At 37.3% G+C, this 27,715-nt stretch overlaps 1 protein-coding gene across 6 annotated transcripts; it reads right to left on the bottom strand.

Moving 5' to 3' along the window:
• Positions 1-678: 678 nt before the first annotated feature.
• Positions 679-27,029, bottom strand: Tgi (Tondu-domain-containing Growth Inhibitor). Of its 6 annotated transcripts, none has more exons than XM_076114572.1 (6): positions 26,627-27,029; positions 22,337-22,435; positions 3,800-3,941; positions 3,315-3,460; positions 2,254-2,376; positions 679-2,135 (listed from the first exon to the last, which is right to left on the bottom strand). In XM_076114572.1, the coding sequence occupies exons 2-6, from the start codon at positions 22,431-22,433 to the stop codon at positions 1,675-1,677; spliced, it is 969 nt and encodes a 322-aa protein (XP_075970687.1). In that variant the 5' UTR covers positions 22,434-22,435; positions 26,627-27,029; the 3' UTR covers positions 679-1,674. The 6 variants fall into 6 exon arrangements, with proteins under 6 accessions (XP_075970687.1, XP_075970685.1, XP_075970686.1 ...); XM_076114570.1 differs by having other exon boundaries at positions 22,337-22,439; positions 26,627-27,028; XM_076114571.1 differs by lacking the exon at positions 26,627-27,029 and adding an exon at positions 22,757-22,886 and having other exon boundaries at positions 22,337-22,439.
• Between the last annotated feature and the right edge of the window lie 686 nt (positions 27,030-27,715).

The following is a 27,715-nucleotide window of genomic DNA, read 5'->3' as shown; positions in this document are numbered from 1 at the left end:
TATTACTTAGTACAGATTAGAAAGATCCAATTGCATCTATCTTCGTTCCTACCTCATATTTCTCAACTGCAGTAATTCTAAGTCGCACGTTCTCCTCGGTTTATTGTAATAAAAGACTTTCTTAAGCTGGCTTGTGTTACAGCCCATAAAGAAAATCGAGCGTAAAGCAAAAGAAACTCCGTAATATTTCTTGTTGAATGAGTATTACTTTGGTATTCTTGGAAAGTTTAAGAAGGGAACATTTCTAGCTCGTTAAATTTTTATTTTCATTATATAAATGGTTTTATTGAATACTTTCCACGAAGTTCTGTAGAATACAATAGATTAAATTTAATTTACCAAGTAAGACAGAGTTTGATGAAAACTACACAGTATCTGCTTAGCTCCTACACAATTATTCTATCCATGTCAGTGGGTAGCATCTTGTTATGTCTCTGTGTTATTTTATAATTTCCGCAGGATCCACCTTCTAACTTATGTTTCGACGTTACACACAATCATAATAGATTTTTTCGTATGCAACTGATTTTAATTTGGCTAATTCAGCAAGTTCTGAATACGCTATCTTTATTCGACTATTCGAGGATACGAATTCGAGTCAGTGAAAGTAATTGTATTAAGTACCAAAATACGTCGAAGAAAAATCTATTAGTGAGAGAATAAAACGCATAATTTTAAAGGCTATGTGTATTTGCTCGTGTTTAACGACATTATACTTAAATTACAGTGCATAAATAGGAAAACGTTATTTACATACAAACCAAAGTACATTTTATATAACTAAGTCGTAGGATGCTACGACGGCAGCCAGCTGCCTGTCGTATTATTAAAACAATTCACAAGTTAGAAATTGGTGAGAAAAATAATAAACACCTCATAGAGGTTAAGTTACATTGATATTATCGAACAATTCTTAAAAGCTTAATATTAATAGTACAACATTCAGTTAGACTGGTATTGAGCGATTATACAATGTAAGTCACAATTAACGTTATAAAAGAGTATAGCGGTGCTATTATTTTTCCCAGCAAGCTTCGTAAACATTTGTTTAAACAATCATTATATCAAGTTTCTTACAAAAATAAAGTCGACATTATACTTCCTAATTACAATATATCAAAACAAATAATTATTTTTTATTTCGACAGAACATTTGACGCAAAATTTCGATGGGGTTTCGTTACAATGCATTCGAAGTTTTACTTACACATACACACATACTTTTACACGAGGAACATTAAATGTCGAAGTGAAACATAGTTAGTCCAAACACATGTAAACACGACCACCATACTCGTACTCCGTTCATCAACCATACAATGACTATTATTTACAACACTATCTTACAACTATTAGTGAATTGTGCAAAAGCGCTCGTATTGAGGTAATAACTTACAATGTGTAACTGGTGACTAATTGACTATTTATATATCATTTACAATTAAATAACAATACAAAAATATTACCCAAAACCTAAGGTAACAGAATTGTCATGGATTCCGATTTGAATATAAACTTAAAAACTGGCACACGATCCGTACCCATTATCAAAATAATAGCTTTCTTTATGTAAAACAAGTGGGAATTTATTGATACTCCAGTTAGTATCATGAAAATGCCTCGTAAATTTTACAAGGCCGTAAACCGAACCACCCAGCGGCTTAACTACCGTTATTATATTACCACTCCGCTCCTTGAAATAATTTTCGTCGTTTGATCTTTAGGCTTCTCGTTATCTGTATCTAAGTTAAGTTTGGACGACTGTATTTGTTTCCACGTGTCGCCGAGGGCTTTGCTGAAGTGGTCGTCGACGCCACCCTTGCTCACCGTCTGTATTTTTTCATTGTCTTTTAACCTCGAAGTTTGTATTTGCCTCCAGGTATCTCCGAGAGCTTTTGCAAAGTGATCATCTACAGACATACTAGCGTCGTCTACCTCCATTGCAATGATTTTTGCGGGTTTTGGTAGTTCTTCAGTCTTAAACTGTATGGGGCTGCTAGCGCGATCCTTCATGTTAGGCTTAGGCGCTGGCGGGGCGACTTCTGGGTTGTTTTTCTTAAATAAGTTCATGTAGTCATCGCCTAGTGAACGCCGGAAATGCTCGTCAATTACAGGATCACACATCGACATTGAACCTGTTGAAAAAACAAATTAAATTAGTCAGATTTTACTCGCACTGGCAATATGCTGATTTCAATCAATTAACGAATGGTTTTTATATCAAAGATTATTAGACGAAGCGTGAAATCTTACCGGGAGGTGTGTCACTCTTGGTGATGACTGAAGGTCTTGTGTAAGGAGGTGGTGCGGGACGTGCTCTCAGCCGCATGTCGATGGGAGCCTCGTTCTTACCACCTGGGTACTCTGGAGGCGCCCCTGTAACAACGGATCAACAGTTTAGTCTCGCTATTACAAGATAATATTGAACAAAATATAATGACGATATCGTATTTAAGTGTTTACTTTCGTTATTTATTACAGAGATAAGGCAAGCACATTTTACAATTTCTAGTTCCTCACAAGTATCTATTGTTTAAGTGATCATAAATAATTAACGTTGAAGTGTTTAGTTAAACAAGCTCAAGGAGGTTTCAAGAATTTAGGGCAAAGTAATAAAATAGAGTCTTAAACACGGTAGAATGTTTAAAAACTTATTTGTTATTCAAAAAAGGTTTTTGCACGCTCTCTGTGATACGTGTCTCGTATAAAAGGAATCTGATTCTCTCGTAACGTGATTACGTTGGCTACCTCTGTACGGACATCTAAGTGAAATATATAACAATATCAGCTGGGCATTAAACAAGCCTGTGTAGCGATTAAAAGGCCAAATTTGATTAGTTAGAATTTGTAGGGAATCAGAACTTCGTAAAGTTTTCTATTGGCTTCGTTTCATGTTTTCATCCTTGTCTTGGTTTCGTGTTTTGGACCGGTTGTTATGAAGAACTCCTTGAATTTCTAGGTCGTTCTTTATCAGTGTATATCATGTTTCATTAGCCAAGTACAAGATTAAAAAATGAAAATTATTTTCAGAAATGGAAAAGCAACTTCAGTAATCTTTACTTTCTTGGGTCATGGTAACTTGATGCCTACTTAGTTTTACTTTATTATTTTACTTCCCTATTTGCATAAATAACATATTTCTTAACTAAGTATAACTGGAGCGAGTGGGTATAAAACCGAGGTATTAGGGTACAACAGCATTATTACGGCGAAGAAGGAAAAAATATGAAATTATTGCGTTTGTTTTTTCTTAATATCTTAGAAATGTTACTTGCAATGCGTAGAACTTATCAGAATAGAGGTTTAATCCTTACGTTTTCCATTAATAGCTAAGTTGGCGGGCGCATCCTCTGTTTCGTCGGAGAATTCTCCGTCGCTGTGGGGCTGCGCGCGCGCCACTGACGCCACGCTGCGCCGCTCATTGAACGACTGAGACCGCAGCGCCATCTTACCGTTCTCCCTGAAAACAACATTTAATTTATGGAAATTAAATCGGAAGATGCAATCTGTTTTATTTTTATTTCGTGTTTGGAGCGGAATGCCATTCGGTTCGGCTACCGTTTTTAGCATTCGTTTTCGAGATTCACATGGCCGTATGTAGTGAAAACGTAAGTGACAATTTAAATAATTGTGAGGTTCTAGGTGCTTTCATTATGCTTATGCAACAGGCTATTAAATCCACCGACGTAAAAAGGCAAGTTTACTCTATCAAAAACCGAATCTTAAAGGTCTTATATCTGGGAGAGAAGTTCATCAAATCAGGTTAATAGCAGGTACAATAAATATATGTAATAATTACCTAGGTCTATAGTCAGGCAGGCGGGTGGACCGTCTCTCCCTGCGCCATTTGCCTGTGAGTTCCTTGGGCTGCGCGCGCGGCGCCTCCGGAGACAGGGTGCGATCGCCTTCAGACTCGCCACTCGACGCTGTACTTGGCGTTTCTGTAATAAAAAGTTCTATGAAAACACTGAAAACCGCGCCTTAATCTCAAAAACGATGGTTATGAATGATGCTTTAAATTAGAATACTGTATTTGTAAGTGTCATGTAGAGCGAAACTATAGTCTGTCTAATACATTAAAAGGACTTTAGAGTTTTCTCTAAAGACTACGACAAAATAAACAGAGGTTAATGACGTTTATGTACATAAATACTATTGTCTTATCGAATTTATTGTTCACAAAAAATGTTTTTCAGATGAATCAATTTTGACTCAAACACTCCTAAATAATTAATAACCATAATAGTAAACGCCTAAGTTTAATAACGTCAAGTAAAATTTTATAGCTTCTAAAATTCTAAGGTATCTCTAATACCCAAGATTAGTGTTCCGATCTTCGGTGACTAATAAAATTATAGGCTTCCCTCGTTCACGACTTAATTGGTATTGGATTTCCAGCCTTTGTCGCAAGTTTATAATCCGATAGCCCGACACTAAGTCGAATTTGATATTGCAGGTAACGAAAGACACGCCGTCCTATGTAAACTATACAGTGTCTCTGCTACAAAATTATTTAACTTTGTAATTAAGTTATTGGATTTTAATTTAATAATAGATTCTGAAATTCATCCAGTTCGTAGTTAGAGAGCAGGGGTTTATCGCTTAAATTTTAATTCAATTTCAAAGAGCTTAGGATATCAATTTAATAAACAATGGTACCTTTCTGTGGGGAAGCGACCCACGGTTGCCATAGAGGCACATTAAACTTAGGAGACTGCGGGGGTTCCATTGAGAGGAGGTTCAGATTACTAAACGAAGTCCGAGCCAAGAGAAACAGATAGTGCGGAAGTTCCATCATCACAACACACAGATCACCATACACTTGTAATTAAATGTTATCACATGTCCACAACACAGTACTAATAATTGTAGAAATGTCACTTCAGTTAAACAAGGCACAAGATATCACAGAACATTGTAAACAAATTTAGAATAAACGTTCCTTAGCAAAAGCTAAGACGATAATATAGACAAGGCTTTTGCGTCCCGGCACAGGTAACACTGAAGGCCGACTGAATAAAAAATGAACTGGAAGAGATTACATTGGAATAAATAAATGAGATGAACAAAAAACAAACCGAAAAGGAAAAAGAGCATCACGCTACATCCACGCGGCCGGACGTTGCGGCGCTTCCTTCGAACCTTCGATGCACAGGATGTTAGTGGAACGACAGGTTTGGCCACATAGCACGCCACCAGAGATTACTACCGACCCGCACCTCGCCTCATAAAGCGGAATATAAGCAACTTATACGTGATTGTACACTGACAAACATTTTATTGACTATCTATAACATTTCTATCAATGCATTAATTTTCAATAGTAAGATGCTTTCTGAGCCTTGTTTATTTATCTGAACCAGAGTATCGAGTGGAAAGAAAAACTCTATACGCAACAACTATACAACAAATGATTTTGGTGACACCACAACTGATTGTTGTAAGAGGCAAAGGTGAAAGAATTGAGATCAAGCACGGTCATCTTTGTCTGCTATTGGAACACAAAGGAAAGGATGACATCACACAATTTCGAAGTCAGCGAAGACATCGCGATATCATACAAAACATTGTTTTGTAATTTTGATCACTGACCTCGTTATCTCTGAAGCGTCTGAATAAATGTTCTAAAACGTTATAATCAAATCGCACAAACTTCGTTAGTCCACTCCATTCCAATACCACATTGTTTTAAAAAGAGACCATTTTAAACATAGATCTATCATTATCTTGCTTATTATTTCTTATTTTATCAACTAACGCTATAGGAAACAGCCTGTAGATAAAACACATCAACCTGTTCGGTCCATTCATGAAAGTGCGTGCGCGCAGGGCGCGGGGATTAATGAACCCCCTACCCCACTCCCTTCCTTCGCGTCTACAACCTTATTTGCTTTAAGTTCTTGCCATACTGAACTGTATCTCGTAGTATTTAAAGTTGTTATTGATTTGTAAACAAAGTCGCTGTACGCTACACCGATCGAAAATTAAATTGAACGTTATACGCATGTCTTACTGTTGAATTTCGCTTGCAAATTTTGTGTTGTGTTATGTTAAATTTAAAATTACGGTGGTTGTATCCTTGGAAGGTTGTTTTATTTTTGTTGGAGGTGCGCGGGGAGGGGCAAGGGTGGGGAACTGTGAGAAGTTGCCGCATCTCTGCAGGCTCGTATAGGCATTAACTTTTTTATTGTCTAATAGAGAGCGGCGAGCAAAGGTTCACCGACAGGTAGAGTTTGGCGCCGTGCTTTAATTATGTCTGAGGATTTCGCCGAATAGAAATGGTAAATTAATAAGGGAATTAACACGGCTGTTACGTTGCATGATTTAACTCGTAGAATTTCGGAACACGGTATAATGTATTCTCTATTGTTTTGTGACGGCAATACTTAGAAGATGGAGAAGGTTCCTTAATGAAATAACTCTTTGAACGTTGATCATAAACACCGTTCATGACATGTGTTCAAGTACTTTAGTAGGTAATGTATTGGTATCTGTTTTATTCCTCGTAACGTATGAGATTTATAACGCAAACGATTATTTACATTTATTAATGGGTAGTTATCATCGAATAAGGCAATAAGTCGAATTAATGACGTTCAGATAAACGTGACCATTAGCCAGGGTTTATGCTAGTTAACCTCGACTTTTGACGTAAGCCTTTAGCGGATCGTTCATTAGCAAAGAGGATTGGGTATAGATCTAGACACACACGCATGTTATGTCATTATAAAAACTAATAACGACCATATTATAGGTCTCTAATTAAGTTAGACAAACGATGAAAGGGGAGTCAGTTAACTAAGGGAGAGCATATCAAATTGACTGTCCAAAGCACGTCTGGTATAAGATTACTTCTAACCTAAGTTCATTGGTATCATTACTTTTTCGGTAAACGAGTACAGTCAAAGCAAAGTGGCCAGTAGCTCGATTCTCTACTTCTATCGACTTCCGACAATCGGCTAGCTATCGAGAAGTTTTGTATGAAACAAGCGCCTCTAACGGGCGTCGTAGGAACTATTTTGGCAGTGCATTTTAAATGTCAAACTTTCGATACTCGACAGTACCGACTGTAGAGAATTGCGCTACTGTGCAGAAAAAATAAATTTATTAAAATTTTAATTAAATTCAGGAGGACCTTTGTCCAGATTCATGTAAAATGCCAATAAACTCAACGAATAAACTTGAATAAAGTATATTTATGACACTCCAATCACATGCCAAATAGATGACGTATTTCAAACTTATCATACCTGCGTAGAACTTGCAGACAACAAAGTATTTTGTTTGAAAAACAAATTGATAAAGATTTACTTTATCGTAACGTTATAGCAATTGGCAACAGTCTTACGAGGCAACTTAGAATTAGCAACTTTTTAATACTAATACACCTAAACCGCGGAAATAAGGGTAGGGACCCAGGGTTAAACTAAGGCTCTTATTTTAAATCAACAACAGATATTTAACTAGTGCCCTATAAGCTAGAAATGCTATCACTACCGAAATATTTAAAGAAAGTGTTGAATTTGTTCTATATCTACAAAATTGAGCCCCTTTTCGAAGTGAAAACTTGTTTATATTTTTTAATTACTCGTTTTTCGATAGTAAAGTAAGTAACTCGTGCAGGTGTAATTGTAGTAGAGTTTTTTATAGCACTTTATTTGTGTCTTGGGAGCAGTGAAGCGTAACAATTGTCGGTCATTGTGTACAGCCCTGGTGTCTCTAGAGCGTCCTTAGCTGGCCTTTGTAAAGAGTGACTGTGACTCTATGAACTTACTTTTGGTTTGAATTTTTCTGTAAACTAGCTTCTGTGTTTGTTATAAGTAGATTGTAATTGGGCTTTAGTCATATTCTTTTATACAACCTCGGTGTAAGTTTAGAATTTTATGCAAGCAAATTAAGGCGATGTAGATTAATTTACATTTTATTAATCGGTTTTTATGTCGCCCACAGTACTTACAGAACAAAAACGCTTCATCCTATGTCATTTCACGGTCAATAATAAATAATTATTGTAATATGTAGGTAGATATTATTAATAGAATCGAGAACTTACATACAACTTTAATATGCAGATTATTATACAAATATGCGCAAACAAACATGCCCATTAATATAATGTAGAAATATTATACTAAAAAATGCCTCAGCTATTTTACTAGCAGGAAACTCATGAAAACTGTAAAAAGGGATTTACTGTTTAAAAAAAGTAAAGTTAAACATTATAAAACGTTGCCATTATTTTTTTCAAGCTACTTCATTTTGAAACAAACATGATAACTAATGATATTCAGTTTAAGTTTTGGAATGTATCGATTTAAATTTATTCAAATTATTTATATTGTTATAATATTATAAAAGTATTCATATTGATCGGAAGCCGAAACGGAAGATGTAAAATTTGCGGAAACGTAACTAAAAAAACAATGCTCTAAATTCAACGGATATAATACATTAAATAAAAATTAACATCAATTTGTGTGGTTTTCAATATAAACGAGATATTATTAGTGGGTTGGGAGGCAGTGGCTGTGTAATTCGGTGTACGCATGCGCGGCGCGAAGCCCCGGGGCGGCGGCCGCCCATCCGTCGGTTGCTTATACCATCCCGCTCCAGGCTCATGCCCTGCTTATTTGCACGCATATCGATCATTTAAAAGAGGGAACGCATTACGCAACACATCTGTGGGATCGTAAAATGCTGAACGTATAAATATTCGTCTCGAGTATTCCTGGGTCCTTTTCGAGTGAAGGTTAAGTGACTCCTTCGCGTAATAATACCGACACTTATAGCCCGACAAGATTTACTACGTCTAGTCACATGTCAGATTAAATAACTTGATGGATTTCGGTAGCATTTTATATTTATTTCACTGACATTATGATCATGGTTTAGATTGAATTTATAGACGGCTTTGCAATTGAACAACATTATGACTAAAGTCGATTTAAGTTGAACAGGACAAGAAATTTGATAGTAGACTTCCATCTTGCGTACCTACTCCGTAAATATCACATAGCATTATGAGTAATTCCGAAAGACTGAACGGCAGCAGAGTGGTAGAGTCGATACAAACTAATTCAATAAAACAACCGAGATCGGTAATTTAATACCATATGAGTGATAGATATGATATGAAGATATCTTGATGTAAGAAAAAACACAATTTATTTTATACCTTAGTTTCATCTAAAGAGAAGAATCAGTCTGTAACATAACATTATAGTTGTACAAGATTACAAAAAGCATTTGACGTCGCTAAGCAACTGCTAAAATAATACTCAACTATGCACATACCTTCAAAGCTATAAAGGCATCAAAGAAAATACCTCACAGTTCAGTAGCTAAGCTAGTAGCACATTTGCATAAGTATTTTCGGATTCATATTCATGTAATCATACACAGCATGAAAACGTCAGATTCCGCATTGAAGTGGCGCTTCCCCGAGTACGTTTGTGTGTAACCATTAACGAGTTATAGGCGTCAAGTTCCGCATACCTAAGTAATTTGTGATTAGATTTATTCACAAGCCGACACTTGAGAAAAAACGAGGAAAATATTTAACAAACACTTCTGTTAAATTGTTTGTACACTTGTAGAGGCACGTCTATGTGTAATCGATGGTTTGATTGTATCGGAAAAATGTATTTGCGGCGTTTGGAATTTGTTTGAAATGCGAAGTAGTTGCAACTGAGATTGCAATGTTATAAAATAGATTACGTGTCTCATAGACATACATAAGAATTCACATACCGATATTTTTCTTTGTAATGTTTTCTCATTTTAAACTACTTTTCTTTGCACAATTTAATAGTCTGCCAATAACAGACGATAAATATCAGAGTATTTTGTTGTGATCTTAAACAGTAGGATAAAACCTAATCCGCTGGTTATTATCCATTTACTTTGAAATTATTCAATATTGTATAAAATCTCGTTTTCGATTGCGTGAAGCCAGTAGCAGCGTCCGTGTCTCGAGGCGGCGGCACGAACATCCAGCATACTGCATATGCATAAAAGGCATTTAGATATTGCGTTTATCGCGTGGAGCGCGCGCGCACCTCGGGGGCATGGTTTACTACACGAATATTCGGTAGCCAGTAGCTGTTAGCCTGCTACCAGGAATAATATTATTTACATAGATAGTGCTTACACCGGCCCATTTGCATATCTAAACGAAAGCTTGTCGGTTCGGAAGCTTGTAAGTACACTAGCTATCTACACGCTTCGCAACGTAAATTAGACTTCGTTCTGTTATTGTGTTATCTATGAGCTAGATAGCTATTGTAACATATAACGTTGAAAGCTAACCAGCGCTTAAGATTACTGCGATAGTGAAGTTATTAGATACTTTATTAAAAACTCAAGGTAATGTTAGACTGGTAGAGCTCAGTTAAGTAATGAGTAGTAATGTGACTCACCTAAATAAATTACTGCCTGATTATAATTTGGTAGGCGATATTATCTAAATTCCACTAGTACTTTGCGCCCAAATCCTAGCGAGTGTTATTAAAACAATAGGACGTTAAACAATAGTGAATGACGCGCATGAATCTACTCCCAAAATTCAAAGCAGATTCGTCTATAGCTGATATAATATGCTAAACGTTGTTTACAAAACACGGTTATTGTCTCGGCGGCAGTAAAGATGTGTCGAATGATTTGTGTACATAACAAACGGAGTTAGCCGGTGCAGCTAGGTACGGAAGGCGGATGTTTGGAGCGAAAGTGAGGGAAGCGCCACCCAAACATTCCGCATTCCGCGCTTCATATAGACTTGACTGTTACACTCAACACTGTATGATCGAGTGATACGTGCGAAATACACGCTCAATGGAATTGTTTACATCTGTGCATTCACACACTGAGTATCATCGTTATTAGGGAAACTATAGATCTATATGACATCAATAACCGAAAATGGGAAATTTAAGCGATTGTATAGGTATGAGATAAGGGTTATTCAGCAAAATCTGAATATTTAAGATATTTATTTAACTTTGAAATAATAAAATTCATCAGTGTGCATTGCGCATCTCTTCTTGCATGCAGAGCGGCATCGCGTTAATTTTTATTATGCATTTGGATTATGTATTACGTGTATATTTGATGTAAATTTAATTCAAATCGTGGCTGTTAACGTTTGATTCGGCCTATTGCATTTAAAGAATTTCTTTTTTTACAACAGGACTGATTCATTATTGTTTTAAGTGTTCGTTAAAACTAAGATTTACAGCTGATGTGTACTACACAAGCTTTAAGAAAATTATTATTATGGGTTGCCTCTACCGCTTTTTTTGCACGACATAAAAATTTATATCAAAATAATAACGTTTACACGCTTAATTGTACTTAAAAAATTATGAAATTGATTTCTAATTACTTAAGTATTGATTAAGTATGTAGTTTAAAATAATTAATTGCTTAATTGAAAGATGTTTGTTGAATACTAACTACTAACTTGGTAGAACATAAACTAGAATCTAAAACTGGGTGTTTTAGAGAGAATCTAGTTATCTTCAACTATTTTTTATAACTGCTAGACTGCATCATACAACTACCAGTATGTTAGTCAAGCGTGAAATCGTCCGTGCTGTGGTCATGGTCAATGGAAGACTTTGTTCTATAGTGGCCGTTTAGCCCCTGATAATAATGATGTCCATTGTTCAGAAATTGAATGGATAAACAGCTGCAGTAAATAGTCCAAGGTTTGCATCGCGTCTCACCATTTTAGAATATATTTATGTTAAGTCGTATTAGGGACATCCGTTTTATTTCTATGAACAATACACCCATTAGTAATAAAAACGTTTATTATTATGCACACGCTGAAATTTGATATAGTCTGACCCAAAACATTAGCTAAATCAATAATATTCTTCAGGCGATGCCAATGATAATAAGATATTACTTTCGGACTAGTAACGACATCTGTGGTCTTTAGAAGTCAATTTTAGGCACGAATTTTGGAAGAGCGCCATCTAGTTTCCATATTTAAGAGAGTGCAAGCTCTTTTAGGCAAGGATCCGGTATTAGTAACATAATTTTATAATAGAGGGCAGCACATCCTCTTTAAATATTTTCTATGTATGTGAACTTATCGTCAGATGTGTGTTTATGGTGTGCACATGGTAGCAGAACGGGTTATGGTGGTGAGGCGGCAAACATTACATTAAAAACATTCTGCTTAAATGTATAGATTCCTTGACAACGAGTTGGGATCACATTAATAAAAGCGCATTCCATTAGGAAATTTGGTATACATACTTACTTGCATAAAAATAAATAAGGATTTATTTAATGCTATCAGATTCTAAGGGTAGGTGATTAATTTATATTTTAATTGACTAGTAAATAATAATGTAATTACTTACTAACTAATTACAAAGAATCATTACAAAAACAAGTCGGTACTTAACTAAGTATGACAAAAATACAACGAAATCATGACGGGATTTATTAGTAGAATGACGATTTTAAACGAAGCAGTCAATTTGTGGGCAACGGCCAAAGCTAATTAGAAACGCATAAGTAGGACTAAAATAATACGCAGAGAGAAAATCTTTAATGTGGCTTGCGACGTAATTAATAACACGTACTTAAACTAAAGAAAGAACAATACAAATGATGTTTTAAGCCACGATGACGAACTAAAGGCTAAAAAAACAATGCCTAAGTGCTAGTACGGAAGAAACTTGAAGGCATTAGCACGCTAGTATCTAAGTTTTTATTTTGTTCCTGGTAGAGATAAGTATAGAAACAACGTATGGACGTGAGTAGGTGCGTAATTAACATTGTTCTACCCTCGGGCTTCTCTCGGAGCATGACGGACACCGGTACTGTTGCGTAACGAGCATTTCGCCCGTGACCTTCTCAGAGATGACTATCAAGTGCAAAGGAGCACTAATACTTTCAATTTTTTTATTTATTTGCTTGTTGTGATTCTCTGTTCACTGTATTATTCACACATGACGTTGTTGACTGGATTGAATGATTGTCAAGTGTCAACTGTCAATCTGACAATTTTGATGTAAACAATTTCGTTCAGAAACGTGAACTATATTTTTATTGTTTTTTTCTGTTCCTCTTATGTTAGCTGGCGGGTGGTGGAGAGATGCATTTTGCACCGTAGTATTTTTGTTCATACTTTATAATAATTATTTAAATTATTTAAATATATTTATTTATTATATACTTATTTATTACTCATATTATATTTTTATATATGTCTGATGATGAAGCTTCTTTTTTTTCTGCTGACGATATTAGTACATCCTCGAAAGAAAGTTTTTGCTCTATAACAGGTACGCTAGGTGACTTTGTGCGTCGGACTTTTGACTGTACTGGTATAAACCTGTTTAACGTATGTCACATAAATGCGCAAAGCGTCCCTAGCCATTATAATGACCTGCAGGAGGCATTCGCTGATGCCGACGTTCATGCCATCCTGATTTCAGAGACGTGGCTCAAACCTCACCTATCCTCAACTTCTTACTCCCTCCCTGGATTCACTCTTATCCGTAATGATCGGATAGACAGGAGAGGGGGTGGCGTCGCTATCTACCTCAGAAAGCTACAATATGGTAGGAGGAAGCTACAATATGGTAAGGGAAGTCACCCCTTACCATATTGTAGCTTCCTCCTGCCCTAACTACTCTGCGTCCGCCGAATTTCTCTTCCTAGAGGTTTGGGTCAAAGGAGCCAAAATTCTTCTCGGCGTAGTATACTGTCCCCCATCCATCGATTACTTTCCCAGCATTGAACTGGTGCTGGAATCTTTAGGGTCTGCCTACTCACATCACATCATCATGGGTGATCTCAACACCGATCTCCTTTCTCCCAGCTCACTCCGTTCCTGTAAACTCTTAGACATCATTGAGTCCGCCAGTCTACATGTCCTGCCACTGAGTGCCACTCATCACAACACCGAAGGCGATGATACTTGGTTGGACCTAATGATCACGTCTGCTCCCACCCTTGTCTCATTTTTAGGTCAATACCCTGCACCTGGTTTTTCTCATCACGACCTAATATATCTGTCCTACACCCTTAAACCTCCCAAATCCCCTCCCAAGGTTCTGTACAGACGCTGTTTTGGGCGTATGGATGTAGTTAAATTGTGTAAGGATGCTGCTTCCATCGAGTGGGAGAAGCTAACGACAGCCCCTACTATTGACGATAAAATTGTTTTTTTTAACACCGTTGTCACTAGGCTGTTTGACGTCCACGCGCCAGTCAGAAAAGTGCGATGTAAACGACCGCCTGCTCCCTGGATGACTGACGGAGTTCGCATTGCTATGAGACGTAGGGATAGGGCTTTTGCAAAGTTCCGCAGATACCGCTGTGACGACAACTGGGTTCAGTTCAAAGTTGCAAGGAATCGATGCAATCAGATGGTACGCAACGCTAAACGCCGACACATTCTATGTAATCTTTCTTCCTCTTCCCCGGCCGATATCTGGAGGTTCCTAGGGACCCTAGGTATCGGCAAACACCGAAGTAACGTTCCACAGTGCACAGTTGGTTTGGATGACATTAATCTTCATTTCACTTCTACCGTACCACTAGATCACCAAACCACGTGCAACACTGTCCGTTCCATAAATAATTTACCCCGACCCAACTTTGATCCCTTTTGTTTTGCTCCAGTAACACCGGAAGATATTAAGAAGGTAATCCTTTCAATTAAATCCAATGCAGTAGGCGCTGACGACGTCAGTCGTCATATGATCGTCGCGGCATTGGATCACCTGCTCCCCGCCATTTCCCATATCATAAATTTCTCCCTTACCTCTGGATCTTTCCCTTCTCTGTGGCGCAAAGCCTACATTATTCCGTTACCTAAAATCCCAAATCCATCGAGTCCAGCTCACTTCCGACCCATATCGATTCTCCCTTTCCTCTCCAAGGTGCTTGAGGCCTGTGTGCACAAGCAATTAACACAGTTTGTGTTAAGCAACAACCTGCTTAACCCACTTCAATCTGGGTTCAGACCAGGTCACAGCACTACATCCGCACTCCTTAAAGTGACTGGCGATATAAGGGCGGGCATGGAAGACACTAAAGTCACCGTGGTGGCTTTGGTTGATTTCTCGAACGCCTTCAATACCGTCAGTCATGATATCCTTCTTTCCATCCTTTGTCACCTGAACATATCTTCTGGTGCACTGAATTGGTTTTCTTCATATCTCAAAGGACGCCAACAGTCGGTTCACATCGGTGACTTATCATCGAGCTGGCGTGAACTCGATTCTGGCGTCCCACAAGGCGGCATCCTCTCTCCGTTATTGTTTTCTATTTTCATCAATCTTCTAACCGAAAATCTTCAGGGTGCGTATCATCTGTACGCTGATGACTTGCAACTCTACGCGCAAGGAACAGTGGAAGGTATTGCATCAGTTGTCGGTATGATCAACCGTGACCTTGAGCAAATTAAGTGTTGGTCTAGGAAGTTCGGTTTGGCTGTTAACCCTGACAAATGTCAGGCTATAGTCGTAGGCAGTCATCGCAGCATCAGTAGGCTAGGTCACGTTTTAGTACCACCGGTAGTATTTAATGGCTCAATCATAGAACTGACTCCTACTGTAAAAGATCTTGGCCTTTACTTGGACTCAACTCTGAACTGGAGAGCTCAAGTATCTAGCGTTTGCAAGAGGGTCACTGGTATTCTGCGGGCTCTGTATCGTCTCAAAAACTTTCTTCCATCCACGACTAAAGCAATGCTTGTGCAGACCTTAATCTTTCCACTGATTGACTATGGTGATGTATGTTACTTCGACCTGAATGCAGATCTCCTCAACAAACTTGACCGCCTTCTCAACAACTGCATTCGATTCATCTTCAACCTCCGCAAGTATGATCATATATCTACTTATCGCTCCCAACTTAGGTGGCTGCCTATTCGTGAGCGTCGTAATTTACGTGCACTCACGACTCTCTTCTCTTTTCTTACTTCTTCTACTCCCCCAGCCTACCTAACTCCCTACTTTCAATATCTGTGTGATAATCACAATCGTAACCTTCGTTCTTCTAATAATCTTCTTCTTCTCTGCCCATCACACACTTCTGGGTTTGTCAACTCTTCTTTTCCTGTCCAATCTGTCTTATTATGGAACGCGCTCCCTCTTGAAATCAGGATGTCCACTAACCGTCTTACGTTTAAGAGCAAAGTTCGGGATCTCTTGTTAAAACAAGTTGCAGAATCGTCACATTTATCTTAGTTTGTATTTACGAATTATTGTATATATCTATTTTATAATTTAGTTTATAGTATATTTTTAATATCATCTATTTATTTATATTGACTTATTCGTATTTAATATTTTATCATTGTTAATAATTATTTATGTATATATACTTATCTATATTTATGTACACTCACATGACCACATTTTTATTTATTTGTAAACCCTTTTCTCAACCTAATTTTCCTCCTTTATTATTTAAACACCTACTTCATAATCTCTGCATCACCCCAAGGTAGACTGGCAGAAAATGCCTTTGGCATTAAGTCCGCCTTTGTACAAATTTTGTATAAGAAGTTTTTTAAATAAATACTTATAACCCCCTGTTGAGCCACTCAGCCTCAATGTTATAATGTCTAGGTCAGTAAGGCAAAGGCAATATTTTGTTTTTGTTTTACAATTAATTTCGATAACACCCATAAATACAGTGACTAATTTAAAAAATATACGGTTCAGCAATTTTCTAATGATAATCCATTAATCACCAAAACTATTTAGATAAATAAAATTTGGATTCCATATTAGAGATTACAGAGCGAATATAATAGGAAAATCGACGTTATAAGATTTGATGTTTTGGGATATTGACTCCTTAACAGAGCTACTGTCCTAACATTATAGCATTTTTATTATTACAAAATTATTAAGAATGTTGGTTTGATAATATAGTAAAAAATGTCGTCCATTTATAGTCCATAGATATTAAGTTTTACTAACAAAAAAAAATGAGTCATTGTTACTTGTAATAAATAATATTCTATTCTATTCTATTCTATTCTATTATTCAACAATATAATTTGTTACCTAATTAGTAGTTAAGTTATCAATAAGATCAAAAAGTTGAAAGAATGTATGCATATTAAAACTTAGTCTTGTCATTATTATCATTTAATTGGACAAAGATGTAATCTATTCGCATTGTTAAATGTATTAACCTTCAAGAATTGTCATTGTATGACTTGTATTCTTTATAAAAATATGTAGAGACTAAACAAGATAAAAATTACCTTAGAATAAATAAGTGTCGGGCGTGACTTAACGGCCACGTCCTCGCGTTTATAGTATTAGTAGGATTTATCGGGGCTAACATTAAAATTCAATAATGATTAACAATGTCGTCGCCAAGGTAGATCATAATTTTTATATGGAAGCGTGAGCGATAAAGTTCCACGCATACCTGACATGATTTGTGATCACAATGGAACGTCAACTCGACTAATTGTAGAGCGGCGAGGGAAAAAAGCGGCTAACTGCACATCAATTACTGTTACGTACTTCAACTACGCTCTTAGTGCCGTCGAGGAGCATTGTTTCAACTTCATTAACGAGTTCATAATACGTCTCTGCAGAGATGACGAGTAATGACGACTCTCTCTGCTAACATCTAAGAATTGCTAGAGAATCTAGAGATAGAGTTATAGCTGCGGTATTTGGACGTTTTTTCTGTTGTGACTTGCTCTACCTTTATTTAGTTTCTTGAAACATTTTAGCCCTATATTAGGTATACTATTTTTGTTTACATGAAAACTAAAAGGGTCTTCTAAGTACATAATTTTTGATTAGAATTTGTCAAATCAGTCAAAATACAGACAGAATTTTTTGTACAGATGTTGCCAAATTACAACATTTTGACGAGAATCTTTGAAGTAATTTGCAATGCAATAACACAAATTACTATACAAGACGTACTTAACATTCAATATCACACAAACTCGAGGGCTAAGCTTATAAAAAAATATTTAGATAGTGAATAAGTCTGGATGAATCAACAGAATGCGACATATTTCCTTGATAACCGTCCATTTGTAAACATGCCATGCAATGATAGATTACAACAGGAAATTGATCAAATGGATTTGTCGGACACAAATACTACGCCAATGTTGACTTTGCTAAAATATTTTGTGATTGTACAATTTTATTATGAATCTTTTACCATAAAGTATTTGTGGATAAGCGTTACACTGTTCCAAAAGGATAACATAAAGAAAAAAAAAATTCAAACATCAAGTGGAGTGGTGTGGAGCAGGCACTGGCAGGCAGGTAGTGGCAGCCCCGCTAAGTATGCGGCGAACTTTGTTGTTACATAACAACATAGCACCACGTACATTCGTGTGGTGGTACGTGGTAACCCTGACATGCTTCGATCAATTCAATCGCAACTATAAGGAGATCCCTTATGTGGATTCAAATGTTGGTCTAATGTTTCATACGGCGACCAACCACGCATACGAATGGAATTCGGATAAAAAGCATATTATCATAATGCCTAATGAAGCGGAGAAAATATCTCAATTCATAAACGTCGCACATAAACGGACAAACTGACTAGATTAATCATTATTAAGAACTTTCTACAATTTATTATCGTGTATGGCACTTAAAAATGTCTAGTTAATGTTAAAAATGACGTAGTTCCGGCGTCACGACATTGCACATTGCATCACCGCGCCACGGGCGTTGTCTGGAATCCATGCATGTTTAGTGTCTGTCTACTTACTGTTTATTGAGAATTTTATTATCTACAACGTTGAGTACAAACTATACATTCCTGATGGCGTAAACATTCAAGTATTCGAAGACACGATAACACGACTACAAGAGAGGTCAAGTGAAAAATCAAACGCCTTCGAAGGCTATTAACATTCCTTACTTATTAATAAGTATGAGCCGACGTGAGCATTACTTGTATCTGAATTCTAAACTCATGCCGCAGGAATCGCGGAAGAAATTGTAAATGGACATCACGGCTATTGCCTTTGAGATTTACATTTATCAGTTCATACCTCCTACTGCATAAAGTACAAGAAAATGTACATGAGGAAACGAGAGTAACTAAAATTCAGCCTTTGATATTCAGGTGCTGAGACAATTTGCAAGGGGTAAGGCAACGTATAAGATGCTAAGGGGTTCAAGAATAGTAATCCTTGCGTACATATAAACCTTGTTATTTAACCGACGGAAGAGCATACTACAATAACTTCAGCCAAAGCGTAATAACATTTAAATTCCTGCTCAATGTCATACGAACTAGGCGTTGGATGTAGTTATGTTGTGTTAACTAGAGAGTAGAGACCTGACACACTCAGGTAATAAGGGTAATTATGACGAGTCATGGGCTGCGATACTTTGTAATAAATGTGGTAAGAAAAACAGGTCAGTGCAATATAATGTGTGTCGAGTAAGCAGACTCTATTAGATCATTGTAACAATATGCGAGACGGCCCGAATAGCTGGAATAGCTGCACTCTCGCTTCGCTGCCAACGAAATGGAATCCGTTGCCATTAGAAATTCTACTGTACATGATGACTTCATTGCTATCGGGATTCCTTCAGTGCGCGTCGTGTGACCACCGTCCACAGGTGTCACTACAACACGCACTCACATTCTTTCTAACCGCTAACTCTTGGAATTCACAAACTATACTAAAGCTTTCATATTTTAATTGGATATTTATCTAATCATGTTGATGTAGATGATAATCAGCATTATTTATCGCGTTGTTTATTTGCAGTCCATTTCAATGAGCATAAACAGCTATCCTTTATAATTTATGATCTCCCAAAATAATATTTGTACTTATAACAATAGTGATCAGTGATTGCATACCGTCCTAAGAATGCTCGTAACTGTAGTCCGCAACGCAACCTACATTCAGCATTCTTTTCGAAACCGTAACACGCCGCCTCTGCGTTCCGGATATACACGTTCATGCCACATTCACCCCAATAACTTTCGCAATAAAACCTATTTCAATTCGATACAACTGATAGAATGCCAGGTATTGCATTTCTAGAGAGCTGTAAAACTACATACACAAAGTAATGTGCGATTGATATGATAAATTGATAATCAAGACTAGATTTCCAGCAGGAAAATATGTGCATGAGTTGCGAAATTCAGGAGTCAATATGCAATGATTAGGTAACTGAATAAAACTTGAACGTAGGTCAGGCTGGCGTCTTAAAATAGCATGTTTATCGATTATTAGTTTCTCTAGCGTTTAATTAGATTTAATGACTATTTGTATTATATATTATTATCATGAGTAACTAAACTTGATTTTAGCTATTATGCGATCGTAGTGGTCACACATATTATCTGGGAGTCAGAACATTTGAATGTAGAGTAGCTATGTTGCGCGCGTGCCGAGGCTGCTCTAAAAGATCAGACGTGCCAATTTGTTGTTCGGTAGAGAGCATGGTTCGACCAAATTCCTGAACGCTTTCTCTGGTGGTAGCTGGGGAGAAGGCGCACGCACGCGGCTCGGCGGCGCGGCGCCCGGGGCCAGCGGCGGCGCTAGCGCCCACTCCACACTACTCTACACGCAGAGCAACGAAAGTGAGCGCCGACGCCGCGTGCGCCTGCGCCGCTGTCATCGAGTTGCATAATTATCCGCGATCCGACCATTGTTTGTAAACACTCAATAAACAAGAACACATCACTTAACAAATTGCGTGACCGTATTTTGATTAGATAGGTACGCACATCAGATTTGCATCATTAAGTAGGTATAATTAAAACTACACATTCTTATCGGTGAAATTCTTCAGACCAATTGTCTGCATGATATCATTAGATAAGAATCTTTTTACGTCAAATGTGAATTATAGTATTGATTTTCTTATTTCACTACTTAACTAATCAGTGCTCTACTGAAATCGTTTACGTAATTGCGCAAAGGATACTCAATATACCTACCTACTTAGTAGGTAGGTTGTAAAATCCGTGTAACGCGCGCGTCGGTATTCGGTATGCGGATATTGATGTTGGAGGGATGGAAGCCGGATGGTCTGTCGGATTGTGGGTCGGCGAAATTTGCGCGGGACGCGTTTCGCGTCATAAAGGTTTATTCTTGAAATCAATAATAAAAATAACATATTTTTCTCATCAGGGTAAGGCTTATCAGCTGCCTAATGCACAACTTTCTAAGTGTTGAGGAGGCAGAGAAGGGTCGATATGTGCTAAATGAGAATAAATTATCCACATCGTAACCCGGATGTGTCGGTCCACTGCGCGTTACTACGAAAAAGTTTGTATAAACGACCGGCGTGACGGTCATATTCCGGCAATCATCGCGGCGGGGAAGCGAGGCTTAATCGTCAATGAAGCCTTTCATCGCGAAACCAGTTCGAGTTGATAAACAATAGTATCCTTTGTGACAAGTTAGCGACGGTCAGAGCCCAGTTCGATGCAATATTATTTACAAAAACTAGTGGTTATTATGAAGCTATTCAAAAGTACATTTCTAAGTTGTAGATAAATGATGGACATTTTACTGGAAAGCAGTAACGGCTATCAAAATTAAATTCGCATGTGCAAAAACCGCGATGCAGTCATAACGACCGGTTGAACTGTACGAAGTTCTAAAAATAAATTAATAAATGTAAAGAGCTATAGATTCCTTTTCTTATAGATCGTCTAGCACGCGACAGTCTGGTTGGATGTCTATTAAACAATGTCAGCTGGAATCTGGAATGCGAGCCGCCTACAAGGCCGCGTGCCATCTCGCCTATAGGTAGTCGATACTCAGCGGTCGCTTTATCAACTATGTATCGCATATTTTTTGCTTGTCATTTTAAACAACGATACGATGCTGTTTCATGAAAGACTCAATGATAGGTAGAGTATAGTGACTTCTAACTTTGAAAGAGTTAGCTTAATCAAATGGAAGAATAATTTTGTCGCATTCCATTTCCAAATGTACTGTAAAATTATAATAACAATAAAGTAGGTAGGTAGTTATTATTTATTTAGCATAATCTGTTTGACAGACGACATTATTTGTTTTGTGGATCAATTAATGCTGCAGCAAAAAGCGCAATTTTCTCCCTCAAAACAAATATTGCGGCCGAAACTTTTATTGTTGACATGTTGATAGATTTCATCCGTTGCACCTTACAGGAATTAATTGAAAAAAATACCGATATTGTTCGCCGAACAAACATGTTGTGGTACTAATCAGATATGAGAATGTACAACTTCCTAATTTGTGTAATGTCTGTGGGTGGCTGTGTTCATAATAATCAATACATCATCATTATTGGGAATACGCGGCCGTTGGACATATGTATATGTGAGTGCAAATATTTACCGAAGCTGTCTGAGTCGCTGGCTGGGTACGCAGGGCTCGGCTGCACCATGGTTGCGGCGCGCGAGAGCACGTCCAATGCTGATTCCACCTTCTCCATGTCTACCTGGCGTAATAAAACGAAACTTTATTAAAGTGACCCATATACGGATAAGTAACAATCAATCTTGTGGAGATATAGCCACGCTAATCATTGAGATGTCGCGTAGTCTATTTACTAAGTAGTTACTTATTTAAAGAATGTTTATCAACATGATCATTAAGGGTCGGTACGTTTAATTTGAATCAATAGCATCCATGAATCATGAAGTCTAAACATATGAAGGAATTTATGTCTGGTCGCGCAAGTTTGTCTCGGAATTAAATATCGCAGACTAAAAGTCATAAAGGCATGCGAATACCAAAGCAGCGGAAATTCCTTACGGCACGTAAACGGCTAGACGGTGGACAGACGTGCGCCAAGTCGTACGAACACCACGTAAATAAGAGGGAGGAATCAGATGATCAAACAAAGAGTTGTGAAACGTGGCGCGGCCGCATACCGCGACCGCGTCGGGAACGAAGCCAATGGACCACTGTATCGCAGATCACATATACGCGCGACCGACCGCCGACACATCGCGAAAATATTATCATACCAATTTTTAATGACCTACTAATAGTGCAAGCTGCGATCTCTGTAAATGAAAATAAAATATACGCTTGCTAAGAATTGACAGTCACACAAGAATTCGAGATTCTAAAATGGGATATAGAGCTATTTAAAAAGCATTTACTTCTTAAATAACCCCAACTCTACAGCTTATATGTACAATGTATACATAACATGTGTAGTAAAGTTTCGATCCTAAATATTTAGCTGAAGCGGGGAAGAATTTGCAGCAATCAACATTTTTTGGATGTTTTACATTGATTTTAAATTAATTATTTTTTCTCTGTTAACGTCATGAAATGCTTGTGATAATTAATAGTAAGATTATGAGAAATCATAAAAATGTCTTTTTGCCGAGTAGGTATAATGTACAATGATTAATGAGGTATTCCCGAGTGGCGGTGACTTATTTCATCCATAATTAGTACAATGATTGATGTAACGCGTATTCTACAATAAAATAAATGAAGTGCTATCAAGTATTTTTATTCATCACAAAATATGCGATGCCATAAACATGCAAATGTATTATTAAAGAACGCGGACCAAAATATTGTGATAATAATAAACAAGATTCGCATAGTTAAACCTGCATACCACGCTAAATGTTTTTACGACGGTCATGCCAACGGCCAACCAAAACAAATACTAGACAATATTGTCATTGCTTAATTAACGAATGCCTGACTGTCGATAGCTTAAAATAAAAACTGGTAGACCGGCAGTAATTATATTAATGACACTAAAAGACAATAAAGCGAATGAAGCGAGGAAGAGCATTCTCTACATAGCGACCGAATAATTCATAAACGAATCTCGTTAACGAATCTAAATGGATGTTACATTCGTGGAATGTGAAATAATGACATTATATTTAGGTGAGAGTAACTCGGGTTGTTTGGTGAGTAAGGTTCAGAGTGTTCAGACTTACGAAGGTGTACAAGAAGGGTAAACAAAACATTGGAATGACGAGTGATGCGATGACTACGTTAATGATGAGGAATTTAGTACATTAACCACAACAGAATTTTTCTGGCCGGAGGCGGAGTCACGAATACGGTGTTGGTATGTCGGTACACACACTACACACACGTCGAATAGATCATTCGACACATAGTCAGATGGTCACGAACCTATTCAACGGAACAGAGAGCTCGTAATGGAATTTGACACATAAATTCCATAAGAAAAGTTACACTGTCATTTACGTAAAAACTTGGGAACGAATTTAGGAATTCTTTAGGTTAAAACATTAGCTCGCTTATAATTTAAACAGGAGTATTCCTTCACAAAGCTCTAATAACTTAGTTGTAGATATTTTGTGATATTTACAGTACCGGACAAACTCTACATTTGTCATTTAGGGACAGCCAACAATGGAGTCGTGGGGACCATCATGTTAATATCAAATCAGTCTTCAGATTATAATTAGTGAAACGTGAATTATCATTAAACCATACAGTTATTCTAAGGATTTCAAGGCTTGTAGAGTGCCAAAATTCCTCTAGTAGCTAAATTCTGTCAGTAGATCACATGTGAAAATTATTGATAGTCAAGTATAATTAGTTAAAAATATAAAATTAGTTTAAGTCGCATTGTATACATTACAGCAATATAACTCTCTGTTCATGAATAAGGTGTGTATGAGGTAAATAATTTGTTTTCGGCTTAATATATACGCATTTTTTTGTAGGTAAATGTGTTACAGACTTGCAAAAACAATAATAATTTCTGGTACACGAACTCTACCTACTACCTATACTATGTAAGAAAAAAGTAAAAGCTAAAATAGCTATAATATATAAATCGACAGTACACAACGACATAACTAAAATATGAAAGGAGTGAACACAAAATTGCACGTGTGTATCATTCAGTCATATTCATTGACCGCTAAATTATTTCATACTTTTTAAAATTACCTTTGTTTGAGCGTGGTTAAATTTTTGGCAGCATTGTTTGTGCCTATTTGATATTATTATGTCGTCACATACATCTATTTGGCCATTTAACGTTTTTTGTATTGTTCTGAAGTCCCCTTATCGAGTAGTAGGTACGGACTGTACGGAGCCCTTTGTTCCTGAGGCCGACGGGGTCTTACCAGCTTTTTATATTAAAAAAAACATGCACCCTTATAGCAGGTTTTCAAATATTGAAGAATTCTGAAAGAATTCTGAAAGAATTCCTTAAGTAAATAAACGTAATTCGTTGCGCCACCACACAAATTCGTTATTGTCTTTATCATCATCCTTAAATGAATACAAATTGCTGTGTAGCATGTTTACACGTGACATTGTGCTGAAATTGACGAGCAACGTTGTCGAGGAGGCAATGTCAATTAAATACAACCTAAATTGTTATCACCTGCTAGTTTCAAACGTAAACCACATTGTGGTGGAACCTTGACATTCCAAATGTTAAAAATAATACTCTATTTCAGTTAAACATTCCTTACTTTTGAAATTAAGCTTTACGTCGAAGAGTTAGAGTATTAAGTGGATATTTTAATGTTTGTCGGCGGCCCGCATTTGGGGTGAGGCGTATTCTTTTACGACAGCCGCTACCCCTGCTGTGCGGCTGCGCACGTGGCCCGTGGGACAAGGGGATACGGGCAGATGTTACTTTCGTACGGCTGCCCCAGCCCCTCGTGCCGAATTGTCGCCGTCTCAACAACACACAATTTGAAAACGAATAATGCGTTACCAAAGAATTTTACTAGCTTATATCTCCTTCGTAAGCTTGTAAGATGGTTTCCCAAAATCATTTTGTTCTAATTATTTTAAAGGAATTAGCATGATCTAGACGCGAATTCGATATAAGCATTACTATAAGATTTTTTTGCAGTTCAGTTCAAGGGAATCCACCACGTAAATATTTGAATACAAGCCATCACGTGGTAGCTCGAGAAAATTGATTTGATATACACAGCTACATTTAGACGAAACGATTACTCACACACTGTGATAAATTCAAGAGTAATTTGAAAAGTCTACCGAGAAGTCTGCATGGTACCAATATAATTGACGGAATCCGTACGGGGTCAGCGTCAGCGTCAACATTGGCTAATCAGACGTCGTTTTATCGTGCTCTTATCACGGTGTACTGGCGGCCACATGCGCGTGTGTGGGAATACAGCGTTTGTACGCCGCGTACGGTCGCATTCCACACTATTATGTTCGCGAGATTCCATGCCATGTAGCTTCGCTGAATACCTTGTTGCCTTCGCTCCGTATAGCGGCGAAATTTTTTGCATGGCGCGCTCACAAGTAGCCCGGTAGGTACCTAACTAGTCATTACATTATGTAGCATAGCAGCGTTAAGTAGTCACTTAACCGATGATAGAGTCATGCTCTACGATATTTAATAAAAGTACTCCTCTGTTTTTGACTCATAAACCACTTTTATAAAAATAATCTTGTATGGAAAAGTAAAATTCAAACTTAATTGTTAATTCTTAAAACAAAGTTAAGGATAGTAGAGTGGTTGTAAACAAATTGTTTAACGTTGTTTACGAAGCATAAATGATAACCACTTGCCCTGGAACAGAGCCGCATGCAGATTTAGGTACATAAATGATATAATATAACTAATTAAAATTAAACACGAGATAAAATAACAAGTAAACAGTGGGGGGTACTTACACAATGTATGTTTTCCCACGATGTTCTTCAATGAGAGCCAAGGAAAATATTTTTCTCACAATTTTTACGATTTTTAATCAATGACACGTTGTAATTTATGATGTTAAACAGAGTCCTATGCAACTGAAACCTTCATGACAAAGTTACAAAACCGGCGAAGAACGAAAATCAATAGACAAGTATCGGAATCGCAATAACTCTGTGTACATTCGTCAGATTAACACGACACGCTGGTTAACTCTGCAACGCAAAAAATATACTGACTTCTATCGTTTATTATCCATTGTCCGTCAAACGCACTGTGTAGAAGTATTTGTTGTTATTTCATAAAATCCAACTATCGCGCCACGACTCTGTTGACGAAATAGTCGCGTTTGACATTTGAGCCGAGCCCACTGCGATTGGAATCCGCGGAATGTCAAATATTTTCAGTGCTGCCATCTATGTGATGGTATGTTAAATCGCTCAGAGGCGGCACACTGGAGTACTCGCGCCTTCGTATCTCATATCTATAATGGCTTATAAATAGTCACGAAGGAGACATAAAATTATCCGTTATACTATAATATGTTTGTCATGTATCCATTACCCTTTTCATATTGGGTTTAATGCAATGTTGTTCGAAATAAGAAAGTGTTGCGGCACGTTTGCAAATTCAATGGAATGCGTCCAGTTTAGTGCCGCCGCTGGGAGACGTCACCGGCGCAGGCGTGATGTTGGTAAGCCGCGTCTGCTGCAGGGTTATCGACACATGCCGTGGAGGCGAGGAGTAGGGTCGCCAGTTTACCGGCCTGCGCATATAGCATAACAGACTGTTTCGGTTCGATACTTTCGTTGGAATTTATAATATAACATTATGGAATTTTTCAACCATGACGTAAGAGAATTATATTTTTCGTTTACTATGAGCGAAAAGAGAATGTTAGCAAAAAATATTTCTATAACAATTTGATCTACTTAAAGCCCTTTTAATTGAAGCATTACGTTGGAGACCAAACGTTTTGAGAGGTTCTAAGACTACATATTAATAAATATTGTATGGTGGACCTATTGTTTCAGACGTTCCTAAGTTAATGCTGTTTATAGGTC

Source organism: Anticarsia gemmatalis, chromosome 5, assembly GCF_050436995.1.
Source record: "Anticarsia gemmatalis isolate Benzon Research Colony breed Stoneville strain chromosome 5, ilAntGemm2 primary, whole genome shotgun sequence".
Taxonomy (NCBI): Eukaryota; Metazoa; Arthropoda; class Insecta; order Lepidoptera; family Erebidae; genus Anticarsia; species Anticarsia gemmatalis.
Note: the sequence above shows the minus strand (reverse complement) of the source record. Positions and strands in the feature narration are given on the sequence as shown.

Coding starts and splice junctions, on each gene's coding strand:
- Tgi (XM_076114569.1), bottom strand. CDS start 4,798: ATGATGGAACTTCCGCACTATCTGTTTCTCTTGGCTCGGACTTCGTTT. Junction 3,942..4,659: donor GGTCGCTTCCCCACAGAAAG/GTACCATTGTTT, acceptor TTTTTATTACAG/AAACGCCAAGTACAGCGTCG. Junction 2,377..3,314: donor CTTAGCTATTAATGGAAAAC/GTAAGGATTAAA, acceptor CCGTTGTTACAG/GGGCGCCTCCAGAGTACCCA.